Below are 16104 nucleotides of genomic sequence, written 5' to 3'. Positions count from 1 at the left end.
ACAAGAATCGTACATTAATCTTCCAAGGTGAACAGACCCTTTGAGTTAGCTTTGGCTTTTGAAAGGAAAAGAAATGTGGTCTTGTTTCCAGTCCCCCTTTCTGCAACTGATAAAGCCATAGTCACATGGATACCTCCCTGGTGTAATGTTATGTTCTTCCAAAAGCTGATAGCCTTCGATGCTCTTGGCATTGCTGTGCTGTATTTTAATTTAAAGTTAGAACTTGAAAAGGGGGCTGAAAAACAACAACCCTAACAGGATATTTTCTTCTTGACAGGACAGAATTAGGAGGAGGAGGAGGAGTTGGTTTCTATACCCCACTTTTCTCTACCTGAAAGAGTCTCAAAGCAGCTTACAATGGCCTTCCTTTCCTTTCCCCACAACAGATACCCTGTGAGGTAGGTGAGGTTGAGGGAGTTTTGAAAAAACTTTGACAGGCCCAAGGTCACCCAGCAGGCTTCATATGGAGGAGTGGGGAATCAAACCTAGTTCTCCCCAGATTAGAGTCTGCCATTCGTGACCACTACACCATGCTGGCTCTCACTTCCCTAACTTTTCTCCCTAACATAAAACTGCAGTCCTAGTCACAGCTAACCTTGGCCCTATAACATGTAGTCAAGAAACAACAGAAGAGGCTGCTAGGGTTGCCAGCTCAGGGTAGGGAAATACTTGAGGAGTTTTTGGGGGGTGGAGCTTGGGGAGGACAGGGTCCAGGGATGGGAGAGAGCTCAGAAGAGATGTGATGCTAATGGCTCAAAAGTAGCCATTTTCTCCAGGGGAACTGAATGGTGTCATTTGGAGATCAATAGGGACCTCTCCAGGCCTCACCTGAAGGCTGCCTACCCTACAAAGACAAACACAACTGTTATTTTTGGCTACATTTCATAAACTTTGAAACTTACTGGTTGTCCTCCCCACCATCTGTGGTTGAACTTCTCCCGGCCTCGGAGATTAAAGGTTGCATCAAATACAGGGTCATACATTGAATTGCCAATGATTCCATGAGATTCAGGGTAGAGTCCCTTTGTACAAAAGGAAAATTAGAATTAGTAAAACTTGGTATACTCTGTGTCCCCAACATTTCGTTGACATTTTAATAGCATAAGTGCTGTAATCAAAAGGGACTTTAAAAAGTGTTGATACTGTTAGGTAATGAAGTAGATTATTAACTAGGCAACATGACTTCAGTACAAAAATTACTAGGTTTAAAAGGAGAATACAATCACTTCAGCTGATTGTATAACAAGGAGGATTTTTCCCCCAAGTTTCATCTTATAAAATACTTCATGAAGTGAAATCCAAAATAAATATTAGATCTCTTTCCCTGTAAGTACTGTCTGACATCTTTATGACAATTTATAGACAAGCCTGTGGAGTAGTGAATAACAGTTTAAACATTTATCGGTGTATACATAGTGGTTTAACATTAATGGATATATCTATCTTTTTTGGTACATTATTCCTGCCTAGTAGCACAACTATCAATTAACACAAGTGCCTACTAAAAGAACATTCAATAAATGTTCTGTCCCTCATCTAAAATGTGAGAATCACTTTACACATGAGAAGCACTTCACCTACATAGATGTATATAGTTACAGGTGAAGATTAAATATTTTTATAATTTACACACATGCCAGAATACTCATTGTGGTGGAAAGTGCCATCAAGTCACAGCTGACCTATGGTGAATAGGATTGCCAGGTCCTTACCTGACACTGGCAGAGGGTTGGAGGGGGGAGCTGTCCAGGAATGTGGGGGGCATGGCAACATTGCTACATGCAACATCCTTGACATGGAGGTATCATGTGGAAGTGACATCATCATGCCAGGGACGTTCTGTGGGCTCACAGCTGTTGAGGGTGGAGCTTTCCTCTGCTAGGCCAGCAGCAGGCAAGAGCCCTCAAAATCAGGGGATCCCCTACTCCCACCTGGGAGCTGGCAACCTTCATGGTGACCCCATAAGATTTTCAAGGCAAGAGACGTTTAGAGGTAGTTTGCCAGTGCCTGCAAAGCAACCCTGGACCTCTTTAGTGGTCTCCCATCCAAACACTAACTAGGGCTGACCCTGCTTAGCTTCTGAGATCTGATGAAATCGGGCTAGAACAAAAAGCATGAGTACAGAAGTCTTGCTAAGACATCCTGTGTGACATATCTCTGAAAGTTAATAGCAGAGAGCAGGAGGGAAAATGCTTTGATCAGTTTCTTGACTGTTGCTTAGCAAAGTGGCTAAGGCCATAAGCTAGGGGGGAAATCTACTTCAGTTTACACTAGGGCTGCCAAGTTCCTGCCAGGATGGGGAATCCCCTGGTTTGGGTGTCCCCAACCCACCAGTATGGAGCAGGCCACTGGGGGGATCCCCACCCCCAAAGAGCCCTATTGTCATGCAATGTGTCAGAAGTGATGTCATCGCACCAGGCACATCACACCAGGGGCACTCTAGGATTCGCTGAAAAACTCTATGGTACCATAGAGTTTTTACCGTGAATCCTAGAGTGCTCCTGGCACAAGAGCCCTCAAAATCAGGGGATGACGTCAATTCTGGGTTATGTCATTGTGCCCCATGCACTTTGCTCGCATGAGAGGAGTTCCCCACCATAGCAGTAGAGGGACTTCGTAACCCTAGTTTACACCAACACAGACCAAGGTGCAGTTCATACACAATGGTGCCACTCTGCAGGCTTTAGCATGTCTGTTTACCCCTAGTAATTACAAACTTTGCCATGGGACAGATAGGTGGAGAAACAAACCTTTCTCATTCCTGCTTCAAAGTATGGTAAAAATACCATTTGCTGATTTACATATGCACATGCAAGAAGCCGCCTTATATTGAATCAGACTTTTGATCCATCAAGGTCATTATCGCCTATTTAGACTTGCATTGGTTCTCCATGATCTCAAGTTGAGGTTTTTCACACCACCTCCTTTCCGATCCTTTTAACAGAAGATGCCAGGGATAGAACCTAGGACCTTCTGCATGCCAAGCAGATGCTCCACTGTCACAGCCCCTCCCCAGAAAGGTTTACATTCAGAAGTTTTCTTTTTTCCCCTTCTTCTCATTTTATGATTGACAGAAAGATAAGATCATGTATCCATAAAGCAAATAAAAATAACTTACTGTTGCCAAGGTATACAAGTTAGGGAAGGTTTTTGTAGGATAAACAGGTCTCATATATGGAGCATGAGTTCCACAGGATCCTGGAAACAATATATAGGATGGTATATTACAAGGGTGGCCAAACTGTGGCTCTATCACAAGCAGGGGATCAGGAAGGGCCTCTACTGGCTGCCACCGCTCTGGTACGGGTCAGTCTGGGAGGGCCCAGAGCACCCACTTAACCCCTGTGTCTTCCTTAATTAACACCTTCTATCTGTGACTGAAGAGATGTGGGCACCCAGGCAGTATAACAATAATAAGTTTATTGTAAGTGCTCAAGGACAACAAGTGATTTTAATTATTAGTGCAACAGTGAAAGCGAAAAAACAGTAAAGGTGGTACAAAGAAAATAAAAGCCCTGACACAACTAACTGTATGCTCCCTTCCTCTAATTCTGACTGACTCACCACTCTTTGGATGAGGGAACTCTCATGACTGCAGCCTTCTCTCCAGCTCAGGCTTTTCCAGAGAGAACCCTCCTGACTGCAGCCTCTCCAGAGAGAACAACCCTCCCTCTCTAGCTGAGCCTTTTATTGTTTCAACCCAGGTCTCATCCCTTTTTTCTTCACTGGGCAAGTTTTCCCTCCTAAATGTCTGCCCACCCAATCAGAGATACAGAAGGGATCCTGGGAAATGCAGGCCTGGTTGCTACTCTAACATAGGCTTCCCTGGAGCCTGTAGGCTGCTCTAGGCCTGGGATCATGACAGGCTGTTTCACACATTTTGTGTGGCTCTTGAAGCCCCCATTGTCCTGTCAGCCAGCTTGGTGAAGGTATTTGTCTCTTTAAATCACTTCTCCAAGCCAGCCAGTGGCTTGGACAATGCATTTAAAGTTGCTTTATTTCCACCTCTCCCTCCCTCATCTATCTTCCTTCCTCCCTTCCTTCCTTCCACCTTGCAACTCTCAAACGTCTGATGTTCCTGTCTTGCAACTCTCAAACATCTTACATTTATTCTATGTTGCTCTTACATTAAGCAAGTTTGGCCACCCCTGGTATATTATAAAGCAGAATGGGTCTAAACAAAAGTAAACACCAAAAGGTGTCACAGTTAAATATCATTTAAACATATACAGGACTCCTGTACCAAACTCACTACAGCAAAATTTAACTGCTGGAAACTGTATACATTTACAACATGAACTATATAAAAGAACCCATTGTATAGAGCAAGGCAGTGTGTTTCTTCTAAATGCATTGCCTTTTTTAAAATCTACAAGTCTCTATCTGGAGAGCAATAAAACAATAGATTTAAATACAGTTTTGATAGTGCATATGCCCCACTGAGGAAACTTTTGTTGGCTTTCTGAGCAAGCTGCAAACATCACATTCCTCTATTACTGGTTTAACCATTCAGAAAATAACAAAGGTTTAAGCATATTGAGCTGCATGAGATATTTAAGTGATGTAACCAGACTGAGCATGCAACATTTTTATAGGCTGATTCTGCACTAGATCTTGCTCTGTGCCAGGCTTCCGTTTCTCTGCCGAGCAATCTGGCAATTTCACACCAGTTGCTCTGCGCTGCCATTTTGCGCAGGGCAAACCCGCAATTTGCTGCGCCGCAGTGTAAACCCAGGTTTACACTGCGGCACAGCAAATCACAGGTTTGTCCTGATTTGCTCAGGAATCCATGAATTCTTTGCAGGAAGCCGTGACAGTTAAGCTAGTATAGATGCTCCACAAAGCTGTAGCATAGACATATATCCACATTGCTATATAAACACTAAAAGCAGTGTAGAAAAGAAAGAGAGATAGTATGCTTACTTAGTTTTTCAATGTTGCGCATCACTTTATCACCTTTCTTCATATAGGATGCTCGGAAGCCATCAACAGAGAAGATGATCAAAGGAGGGCGAAGAAAACTGAAGTGTAAAAATACATTTGTGAATTATAGGCTGAAGACCACATGGCAGAAAGAGAGAATGATCGGAAATACAAAGCCAGCTGAGACTTCTGGAGGATTCTTGGGCAACTCAACCTGGAAAGATCCCATGAGGAAAGCTGCTAGGGACATCCAGACAGTATGTTGCAGTGGTTAGAGTGTCAGGTTCAAATCTCCACTCTGTCACAAAACTCACTTCACTGTGCGAACATGAGCTATGTGAATACTTGTGAACACCGTCAGGGCTTTTTTTGAGCTGAAATGCACCGGAATGCTGTTTCGGCTGGGCAGGGCAGCGTTCCGCCTGCCTATGTCAGCATTCCAGCTCAGCCCTGGCAGCTCCCCGGCTGGCTGGCAGGGCTCCAAGGACCCAGCTGCACTTGCACAGAGATCCTGATGTTCCACTGGCCAACAGGGCTCCGGGGGCCCTGCTGCGCTTGGTGGGGCTTCCTTACATCATGCAGGCCAGCAGGGCTCTGTGGGCCCTGCTGCGCTTGTGCAGGGGCCTCCTGACATCGCGCTGGCCGGTGGGGCTCTGGGGCCCCAGCTGTGCCTGCACAAAGGCCCCCCAATCTCGCGCTGTCTGATGGGGCTCCGGGGGCCCAGCCACGCCTGCATGGGGGCCTCCCGACCTCGCTCTGTCTGGCAAGGCTCCGGGGGCCCAGACGTGCCTGCATGGGGCCTCCCAACCTCGCACTGTCTGGCAGGGCTCTGGGGGCCCAGCCGTGCCTGCATGGGGGTCTCCTGAACTCGCGCTGTCTGGAGGGGCTCCAGGGGCCCAGCCGCGCTGCACAGCAGGCTTCCACTTTCTTTCCATTTATTTCTTTTCCTGTTTCTCTTTCTTTCTTCCTTTTCCCCCTCCTTCCCTCCCTTTTCCTTCCTATTTCCCTTCTTTTTTCTTTTTCTGTTTCCAACTCTCTCCCCCTTGCTATCTTTCATTCATTCGTCCTTTCTTTGTGTCAGTCTTTCTTTTTCCCTATTAGTGTTATTTCCCTCTCACCCCCTTCTCTCTGTCAATCAGTCAGTCAGCTGGTTCTCCCCCCCTCCCCACATCACATGTGTATCTTTATTTTGAACAGGGATTTTAGAAACAATTCTGTCCTCAGCAAGCACATTAATAGAGCGTCTGTACAGCAGTACCATGTGAATGCAGCTTAAATGGCATCTTTTATAGGCTCCATTTTTTAAAAAAAGAATGCATTTTCTAGGACAGACCATGCAGTCATTAACAACTAATATTATATAAATCTGAGATTAAATTTCAAATCAGCGCCTATTGCTACTTGTGCCTCAAAACCATAATTTGCAAAGTATTCCCGTTTCATGATAGGTGCATAGGAACTTGATGAATAAGAAGCAACCTCTTCCCCAAAGCACCTTGGCTGTGGAATATATCTGGAGTGTTGGAATTTGATTTTTTTTTTTTCTGGGATGGCTATGTATGTGAAGTTAAATACAAGAAATTTTCCACAGCTTTTCTTTCCTGGCCATTGAATATAAAGTCACCCTAAGTCAGCTGTGATTTGACAACACTTTCCTCTATTAATGTGAATCTCAAAGGGACTTTCTGTGTGGACTATAGACAAATTTATTTCAGTATCCTTTGTGAATTTAAGTTATTCTAAGCTTTTAAAAAAGATGACTGTAGCTTTAAATGTAATTTTTAGCAGCTTTTTGGATAAGACGTAAAGCAAAGACAGAGTGGGTTCTTATCTTCTGTAATAAAAAGAAACCAGGAAACAAAACAGAGACTTGCTTCACTTCAGCTGCATCCCAAAAAATTTCACATGGAAAAAGTGTTAGGTCCAGAATTCAATTAGAAGTTAGTATTACTGTAAATGAATCAGAATGGTGATAAAAATACACAGTAACCTTGAATTTCTGTTTAGTACAGAATATTATAGACTTTTAAGAAAATACTTTAAGGTAGTCTTTTTCAGATTTTGGATTTGGGAAATTTCCCCCTCTATAGATACAATTTGTTTAAAAACAGATGTACCAATTCTCACATCACTGGGCGGTTATCTTTCCTATAAATGTAGTACAGCTGAGTTAAGGTGCAGGAATGGCTCTATGCTTTCCAGGCAATGATCCTTCTTCAGCCTGTTGGCTAGGTTTAAAGGCCCAGAGGGAAAATACAGGAGGGAAAGGAACTTGATGAATAAGATCCAGGTGGGTAGCTGTGTTGGTCTGAAGCAATGAGATGAAGTTAGAGTCCAAAAGCACCTTTAAAACCAATGAAGTTTGATTCAGGCTGTCAGCTTTCATGTGCATGCATAATTTGTCAAAGAAAAGATGTTTTCCCATTTTTCCCAAGGGCTTTGTTCCAGTAGAAAATTCAAGGGAGCAATGGAGGGAAACACTCTTTTGAAATATTTTCTTTTACAATAAGTGAAATGCTTTTTTTCCAGACTTACAATGTATAGTATGAAAAAGTCCTTAAACTTTTTCAGTGGAAAAAATATGAAATTTGAAGAAATGCAGGAAAAAAAACCCTATTATTCTTCCCCTCCAAATAAGTGAAATGATAGCCAAGGCTTTACTCAAAATGTGTAGCATGAAATTTTTTTATTTAAGAGAATGTTGGGCTGTTATCAATAAGATGTTTTGGAGGTCATTAATTAGTAAGGATGCCATAGGCCAAAAGCAACCTGACAGCACAACACACACAAACAGCATTAGGTAATGATAATTCCTATGTATGCTATAAACAGATACAACTTTATCAAGAATTTGTTATCTAAATAATGTTAGCGACATTTCATATGCTATAATGTGTTCCCTGGTAAAACATTATAGAACTCAGTGTTTTCAGTGCTATAAAGCTTAGCTTACTATTCAAACATGCTGGGAGATCTACCTATTGTGACTGTGGAAGAGAATGATCAATTGGACAAAACTGCAGTCCCTGTGGAATCCAGTGCTTTTTTTTGCAGGAGGAATCCTTTGTATATTAGGCCACACACCCCTGATGTAGCCAGTCCTTCAAGAGCTTACAGTGGGCCCTGTAAGAAGAGCCCTGTATGCTCTTGGAGGATTGGCTACATCCGGGGTGTGTGGCCTACAGGGCCGGCCCTCCCGCTAGGCAAACTAGGTGGTTGCCTAGGGCACCAAGAGGCGGGGGCGGCAAATTGGGCTCTTGCCCCCCCTTGGTGCCCCAGGCAAGCGTTTAGCTTGCCCCCCTCCTCCCGGTGCCGCCACCAGCTCCCTCTGGGCCTCTGCCACCCACTCACCCCCCCACACGTGGCGTCCCACCCACCCCCGGTGGTCCGCTTGCCTGCCCACCGCCGCACTCTTTCTTCCCTTCCTTTCTTCTCGACACCCCCACCATCGCCGCCACCACTGCACTTTCCTTTCCCTTCCCTCCCTGCCCGCCCCCCATCGCCGCCGCTGCTCTTTTCCTTCCCTTCCCGCTGCCCCCCTCATCACCGCCGCTGCCACACTTTTCCTTCCCTTCCTTCCCTTTCTTCTCAACTCCCCCCCCCCATCGCTGCTGCTGCCGCACTTTTCCTTCCCTTCCCTCCCTTTCTGCCCTACCCCGCCCCTCCCAGTCACCGCCGCCCCTTTCCTTCCCTCAGGGCCGGTCCAAGCCCTTATAGCATATCCCCATGGCTGCCGCCTACTTGTGAGTAGGCAGCAGCCGCGGGGCTACTCATGAGTAGGCAGCAGGCCCAGTGACTGGGATGGGGGCGGAGCTCTGGTGCCTAGGGCGCCAGAAGGGCTAGGGCCGGCCCTGGAGGCTTAATATGCAAAGGAGCTCCTGCTAGGAAGAAAGCCCTGGGAATAGCATTAGATTCTCGAATGTTATTCAGCAGAGTTCCATCAGGTTGGTGACTGGGCAGAAAATGCCCTGGCCCTGTTCAAAGACAGCCAGATGTTGCTGGGGCCGGGGACCACCAAGAGGTTCTTATCAGCTAAGCATAAAGCTGTCCAGGGGTATTCCAGGAGAGGCAGTCCTGAATGTATATGGCCTGGGGACCGCCAGCAGATTCTTCTCTGCTGAGCATAATGCTCTCGGGAGGGGGGGGGGAGTTATACCACAAAAGGCAGCCTTGAAGATATATAGGACTCAGATCATTTAGGGTCTTAAAAGTCATGAGACAAACTGAAAGTCAGGCAGTTATGAATTGTGAGTAAAACTAGGCAAGATGTCAGAAAATTTGTAAAAGAATCCCAAGCAGAACTGCTTTTTGCTTAGTTGGAAGATGCATGTAGACACGGGCCTCCATCCCGGTCTGTAACTGCCCTTAAGCGGCTGCTAAAATCAACTGGAAATAGGGATGCCAACCTCCAGGTAGGCTCTGGAGATCTCCTCAGGATTACAACTCAATTACAGAGATCCATTCCACTGGAGGAAATGGCTGCTTTGTAGAGTGAATTCTATAGAATTATATCCCACTGAGGCCCCTCTGCTCTCCAAAACCCACCCTCCTCAGGCTTCCACCCCCAAATCTCCAAGAGTTTTCCAACCTGGAGTCAGCAACCCTAACTGGAAATCTGTTCTTCAGTCTTCCATTACTTCATTCAATTCAACTCTGGGATAATTTCAAAACGAGCATTCAACTAAAAGCCGATGAAGAATTCAGACTACAGGTTGCTCTCGACACCAGTTATTCAAAAATGAAAGAGGAACTCATCTGTATCTGTTTTCTGACACCTCAAGGATCACTGCTTGATGCAGTTCTCCACTTTATTACAGATTCCTCAGGATTCTGCTACATTCCATATGCCCCGTCTTTGAAGCTTCAGCAAGTCTATCTTTTTCTTTTTAAATGCCAATCTTTGATTGCATCTTTCCCAAGCGCCCTTAATCTTGTGTGTGCATTTTGTAGCAATTCTGCATATCCTTAAATGGTCTGTATTTACCAAGGATAATCCTAATTATCTAGTAGCTGTCTCTGGAAAATTACTGTCCCTATTTTGCCTGTGGGGAAATTGCTTGTTTTGTTTTTACAAAAAAACTTGTCTGAGAGTGTTCCGTGTTTCAGGCCCTTTTCTCAGCTCTTTAGAATTTAAATCCCTGAAGGACTTTGGGAGGTGAGTGCAACTTAACATTAATTGTAGGTGTGCATGAAAAAATGCATTCATATGGAAGCAAAGTGCAAGTCAGATTGCCAATGGGACAGTTTTCCACTTGGTTGTATACCTGCCCACTTACAATAATGACTGAGCCTCCTTCAGCAGGGAGGGCGGGATATAAATACAAAAAATAAATAAATTAATTAACTAGATATGGAAGGTGCCAGCACCTCAACTATGCTTTGCATTTATTAGATAGTTAACCCTGCAAATGTGACACCACTAAATACCTCTTGAACCTCAGGATTTGAGTTTCTGGAAACCTAGCAACCCCAAGTTATACATTGTTTTTACAGCTCTCCAGTTGCCATTCATTTTGTTAGTCCCCTCGTAAGATGCTGCAAGACCCAGTTGCAATTATTTATTTTCATAGTTTATATTTTACCTGCTGACTCACTCTAGGATAGCGCATAAATCCTCCAAGAGCAGAGTTGCCACATTTTGGGTGGCAGAGCTCAGGGATTAGGGGAGAGTTGCAGATGCCATGAGCACCTGGAAGTGACATCTGGAAGTGACACCACATGCTGCTCAACGGATAAAACACAGGTGGGAGTTTTCACAGGTGGCCAAATGGTAAGCAATTTCAAAGCCATCAGGGCTTTTTTTGTAGCAGGATCTCCTTTGCATCTTACACCCCTGATGTAGCCAATCTTCCAAGAGTTTACAGGGCTCTTAGTACAGGGCCTACTGTAAGCTCTAGGAGGATTGGCTACATCAGGGGTGTTTGGCCTCATATGCAAAGGAGGTCCTGCTGCAAAAAAAAAGCCCTGCCGAGGACTACTTATCCTGTATCTGAGCAATTTCAAAGCCATCCAGGGACTGCTTATCCAAAAAGACTCAGAGAGTCTTGAACGTGTTACTGAACTATTATAAAATAAATGAGCAGCAGATCCCATCTGCTGGCCCAGTCTCCGACTTGGGCATCCTAAGCATAATACTAACACAGAGCCCGTATGCCTTCCTACTGTGTTTATTGTTTGACTGGGTCACCGGCTTTTTGTTGCAAAATGTGGGTCTGACTGTATTGTTGCATTGCTTTGAGTAGCTGTTCGATAAAGCAATTCAGGAATTCAGGAAAGGGAGCTTTCTTTGTCAAGAATCCAGATAAGCCTGTATATATCAATTATCTGCTATAACAATGTACTTACCCTGCTGGGCATTCTGGAGCTCGTATTTCCTCGCAATCATCCTGAACCCAGTGAGTTTCTCCTAAAGTGAGAAGATACAAAATATTGTGTACTGTACAATTAAGGATTATCACTACAGCCAAACCAACGGCATGCAATCCAAAACTATGCATGTTGACCTGAAATTCCCACTGTGATCACTGGAAATTACTCCCAACTAAGAGCACAAATAAGTGCACCCACAATATCCATTCATCTTTCAATATAGGTTAACTGATCATGGATATAGATAGATCCAGGTGGGTAGCCGCATTGGTCTGAAGCAATAGAACAAAGTAGGAGTCCAGTAGCACCTTTAAGACCAACAAAGTTTTATTCAGAATGTGAGCTTTTGCATGCATGCATGCATACTTCATCAGACAAAATGTTAATCAGTATTTTAAGAACATAAGAGAAGCCATGTTGGATCAGGCCAATGGCCCATCCAGTCCAACACTCTGTGTCACACAGTGGCCAAAAATATTTATATATATATATATATATATATATATATATATATACATACACACACACACACACACACACACACAGAGTGGCTAATAGCCACTGATGGACCTCTGCTCCATATCTTTATCTAAACCCCTCTTGAAGGTGGCTATGCTTGTGGCCGCCACCACCTCCCGTGGCAGTGAATTCCACATGTTAATCACCCTTTGGGTGAAGAAGTACTTCCTTTTATCTATTTTAACCTGTCTGCTCAGCAATTTCATCGAATGCCCACGAGTTCTTGTATTGTGAGAAAGGGAGAAAAGTACTTCTTTCTCTACTTTCTCCATCCCATGCATTATCTTGTAAACCTCTATCATGTCACCCCGCAGTCAACGTTTCTCCAAGCTAAAGAGTCCCAAGCGTTTCAACCTTTCTTCATAGGGAAATTGGATTATTCATAGGGAAATTTGCCATTGGATTCTTTGTACCACTTTGTATTCTTAATCACTGCCCACCAGCTATATGTAACTCTGCTCACTGTACCTCATTCCATTGTCTGATGAAGTATGCATGCATACGAAAGCTTACATTCTGAATAAAACTTTGATGGCCTTAAAAGTGCTACTGGACTCCGACTTTGATCATGGATACATTTAAAGACACACTGAACCCAGGCTCCCAGTGTCTTTTATGTTCTATATAAAATCAGCCATGGAAGAGAGGGGCCAATTTCCAATAATGTCATGGCTCTTGGACAGAAGTGCTTCACCTTTTAACACCTGCACTAGCAGGTGCAGTGAACAGAAGGAACTGGACAAAATCCTCCCTCCTATTCAGCATAACCAGCGGTACAGTCCTCGGCACACAGCACTTCTTTTATCCCTGTCAACCACAAACATGCAAATCAAGCCAAGGGGAGTCAAGAGGGATAACAAGGGACTGCTCTGCCAAGATTTCTGATTGATGTTCATACTGGAGAAACAAAGGGTTAGAGCACTGTTTCCCCCTGTCATCTCATATAGGGGTGAATCAGAAGGCAGAATCACCATCGCTGGCCTTTCAAACCCTTTCTCAATTAAAAAATATGCCCTCTGTTAAAAATTAGACACTAACAAGGGCTCTGCATTGTACAGTGTTTGCTCACTGTAGCACAGCGGGAATTTCAGTATAAGGCAGCTTCATATGCTCCAATTACCAGCTTCCTTGGATACCAAACCTCAAGATCCCATGGAATTCACAGTGCAATCTTATACAGGCTCTGAAGAACCAGGTTTGATTCCCCACTCCTCCTCCACATGCTGGGTGACCTTGGATCAGTCATATTTCTCTCAGAGCTGTTCTCTCAATAACAGTTCTCTCAGAAGTCTCTCTCAGAGACTCTCAGAGCCCCACCTACCTCACAGGTTGTCTGGTGTGGAGAGAGGAAGGGAAGGAGATTGTAAGCCACTCTGAGACTCCAAGTGAAGGGTGGGTAATGAATCTTCCTCCTCCCCTTAGAGATTTCCCAGAATTACAAATGATCTCTAGTCAACAGAGATCAGTTCCCCTGGAGAAAATGGCTGCTTTGGAAGCTGGACTGTATGACATTATACCCTTCTGAGGTCCCTCTGCTTTCCAAAGCCTGCTTTTCTCAGGGTTGTGAAATCTCCACATATTTGCCAACCCAGAATTGGCAACCCTAGTTGCACCAGTGGGCATAGAATGGCATAACTCTGCTTACAGCTGCACTGCAATGCATATATTGAATAGTTCATGGTGTTTAATATTAAAGTCTTGCCAACAAGTGTCTTTCATGGGGTTGCTACATGAGCACCTGGAACCCCCTGTAAAAATGCAGGGGCAGGGCATGAGGAAAATGATACCATTGATACATCTAGTTAAAACCCGGAAGTGACATCACTGATGCCAATCACTGTAGAGATCAGACAGAATCCAAGTTTAAGCGGGAAGTGTCATCAACATAGGCTGGAGGTGATGTGAGAGAACTCCAGCTAAAACCCTGGAGTGCTGTGGCCAGTCTGAGTAGACAATACTGACTTTGATGGACCAAGAGTGTAATTCAGTATAAGGCAGATTCATATGTTCCAATTACCAGCTATTAGCCCAAGTCAAGTCAGAATAACAGTAGCATTCTAAGTGCTGAAAGGAAGATGCCCACAACTGATCCCTTTGAAGCTGAATTTAGAGTCATTCTGGCCTAGAGCCCAGGTCACCAAAACCTTTTGCTACTGGCTACTCCAAGGGAGGCAGGTTGAGAAATTCTGCTTCTCTTTAAAGGGAATATTGAAGGGGAGGAGTATCTCTGAAGCCACTGCTTGGAAAAAATATATACCCAGGACATAAGGGAATTTCTTTATAGAGGCACATTTCCAAAGTACGCCTGAATAACTTTCTGATCAGAGTTCTGAGAAAGGACATAAACTGAGAATACATTTAGGTTATTATTTTACAGACTCTGCTTTATTTTAAATAAAACAATAAAAGCCTTTCAAGCTGTAGAGTGTTAAGAGCAATTGGCCTACCTGATAAGCTATCTAGGGAAACTGTGGAAATTCCTTTCTTGGAGATTTAGACAAGATGGGACAAACATATATCAGATTCACCTTAAGGTATAGTTCCATGATTATTATTTTTTTAAAAAAAGTATGGGGAAATAAGTGATAATAGCCACAGATCTTGCATTTTAAAGGTGAAGACACAGGGTTATTTAACTCTTTCTTGCACTTTCCCCCCAATTAGGGTAAAATTAGCTTAGGAATGGATATGTAGCAACCAATGTTCCCTCTAAGCTGTGAATCTTGTGAGCAAAATTTCTTCTCCATGAGCTCCTGGCATTAAAGTTCTGAATTACTGCATAAACTAATTTGCTCTGGGGCCATCCTTCCTGAGCTAAGACAAAAACATGTGAGTCTGAGGCTAAAAAACTGTGAGCTAGCTCACACTAACTCAGCTTAGAGGGAACACTGGTAACAACCCCCACCCCGTACTTCCTTTTAATATTGATTACAATCGCACATTGAATTCCTGGGGAGAAATATTCAAACTTTAGCATCATTTTTATTATGACAAGGAGGGTGGTTTAAATGACCAACTTCTCCGTACCGAAACTGTAGTGCTTGTTTCTATTTCATGATAGGAAAAGAACAGAAACAGCTACCTTTGCAAACAACCTGGAAGTTAGTACAGCAGTCTCCTCTGCTCAGGCAGTCGTCAGAGCACTGGCAAGCGTTGTCTTCATTCCGTGCCTCCCCACAGCGCTCTTTCGTACATTCCCAGCCTCCAGCTAGCATTAATACAAAAGCAAAAAACACAAGATATTTTTACACTATCTCAGGAGGAAAAAATAACAGCTGTTGCACCTGCAGTTATTTTGCTGCTTCTAGTGTGCAGAGAGGAACAAAACGTTGAACCGTTTAAGATTGTGTGTGTGTGTGTGTTTGTGTGTGTACTGCTTTCAAGAGGCAACCAACTTATATTGAACCCACAGGGTTTCCAAGGCAAGAGATTTGCCATATCCTGCCTCTGCATAGCCACCTTTGACTTCTTTGGCAGTCTCCCATCCAAGTTCTTACAAGGCTTGACTCTACTATAGTTTCCAAGGTCTGACAAGGAGTGATTTCATATACACTAAATAACGCACTTTCAATCCACTTTGCAGCTGGATTTTATTGTATGAAATGGCAAAATCTACTTGCAAGTGGTTACTGAAGTGGATTGAACCTGCGTTATTTAGCAAGTGTGAAAGCACCGCAAGGTCAGGTTATCGTTTACTAGCTAGGTCAGGGTATGGTTGTTTACCCCGTGACATAAGGCACAGATACATTATCACTCTGCATTGGTTTTTATACTAGTTTGACCATTCATGCTTCCTTAAGGAATGCTGGGAATTTTAGTTAGCCTAGGGTGCTCAGAATTCTTGAAGAGCCTTAGCCCCTTCCCATTATAGAACAGTTTCAAGGATTCTTTTTTTTTAATTGAGAGGGGAAAGCTATTGAAACAGTTATCTTTAAATAGCTTGGATCCTGCAAACTGAATACAAATTATGTTGCCGAAGGCTTTCATGGCCTGAGTCCATTGGCTGTTGTAGATTTTCCAGGCTGTGTGGCCATGGTCTTGGCATTGTGAGACCTGCCAGCAACTGTGACTGGCATCTTCAGAGGTGTAACCCAGAAAACTGGAATTCTCTCTGGGTCAAATTGAGAAGAAGTTGGTAGGCACATAATTTATGAATTAAATGAATAGGGCATGACTTCTAGTCCTGAAAAACACAAAATGCCCTACAGTTTACAACAGCACTATAGATATTAGAATTTCAATAGCCAATCCATATACAAAAGAACCCCCTCAAGTAAGCTCCTCTATCAGCAT

The 16104-nt window shown here is 43.8% G+C and overlaps 1 protein-coding gene across 4 annotated transcripts in view; it reads right to left on the bottom strand.

Annotated features, from left to right (window-relative positions):
- ENPP2 (ectonucleotide pyrophosphatase/phosphodiesterase 2) overlaps positions 1 to 16104 on the bottom strand; it is a 107697-nt gene that overhangs the window by 63441 nt on the left and 28152 nt on the right. For all 4 annotated transcript variants that reach the window (XM_060243271.1, XM_060243272.1, XM_060243273.1 and 1 more), the window contains exons 4-8: positions 14894 to 15019; positions 11269 to 11329; positions 4924 to 5021; positions 3119 to 3198; positions 903 to 1022 (exon numbers count right to left, since the gene is read on the bottom strand). In XM_060243271.1, the coding sequence (XP_060099254.1) occupies positions 903 to 1022; positions 3119 to 3198; positions 4924 to 5021; positions 11269 to 11329; positions 14894 to 15019 (485 nt within the window). The remainder of the gene's footprint in view (positions 1 to 902; positions 1023 to 3118; positions 3199 to 4923; positions 5022 to 11268; positions 11330 to 14893; positions 15020 to 16104) is intronic.

Source organism: Heteronotia binoei, chromosome 7, assembly GCF_032191835.1.
Source record: "Heteronotia binoei isolate CCM8104 ecotype False Entrance Well chromosome 7, APGP_CSIRO_Hbin_v1, whole genome shotgun sequence".
NCBI classification, from domain to species: Eukaryota; Metazoa; Chordata; class Lepidosauria; order Squamata; family Gekkonidae; genus Heteronotia; species Heteronotia binoei.
This window is presented reverse-complemented; position numbering and strand designations above follow the sequence as displayed.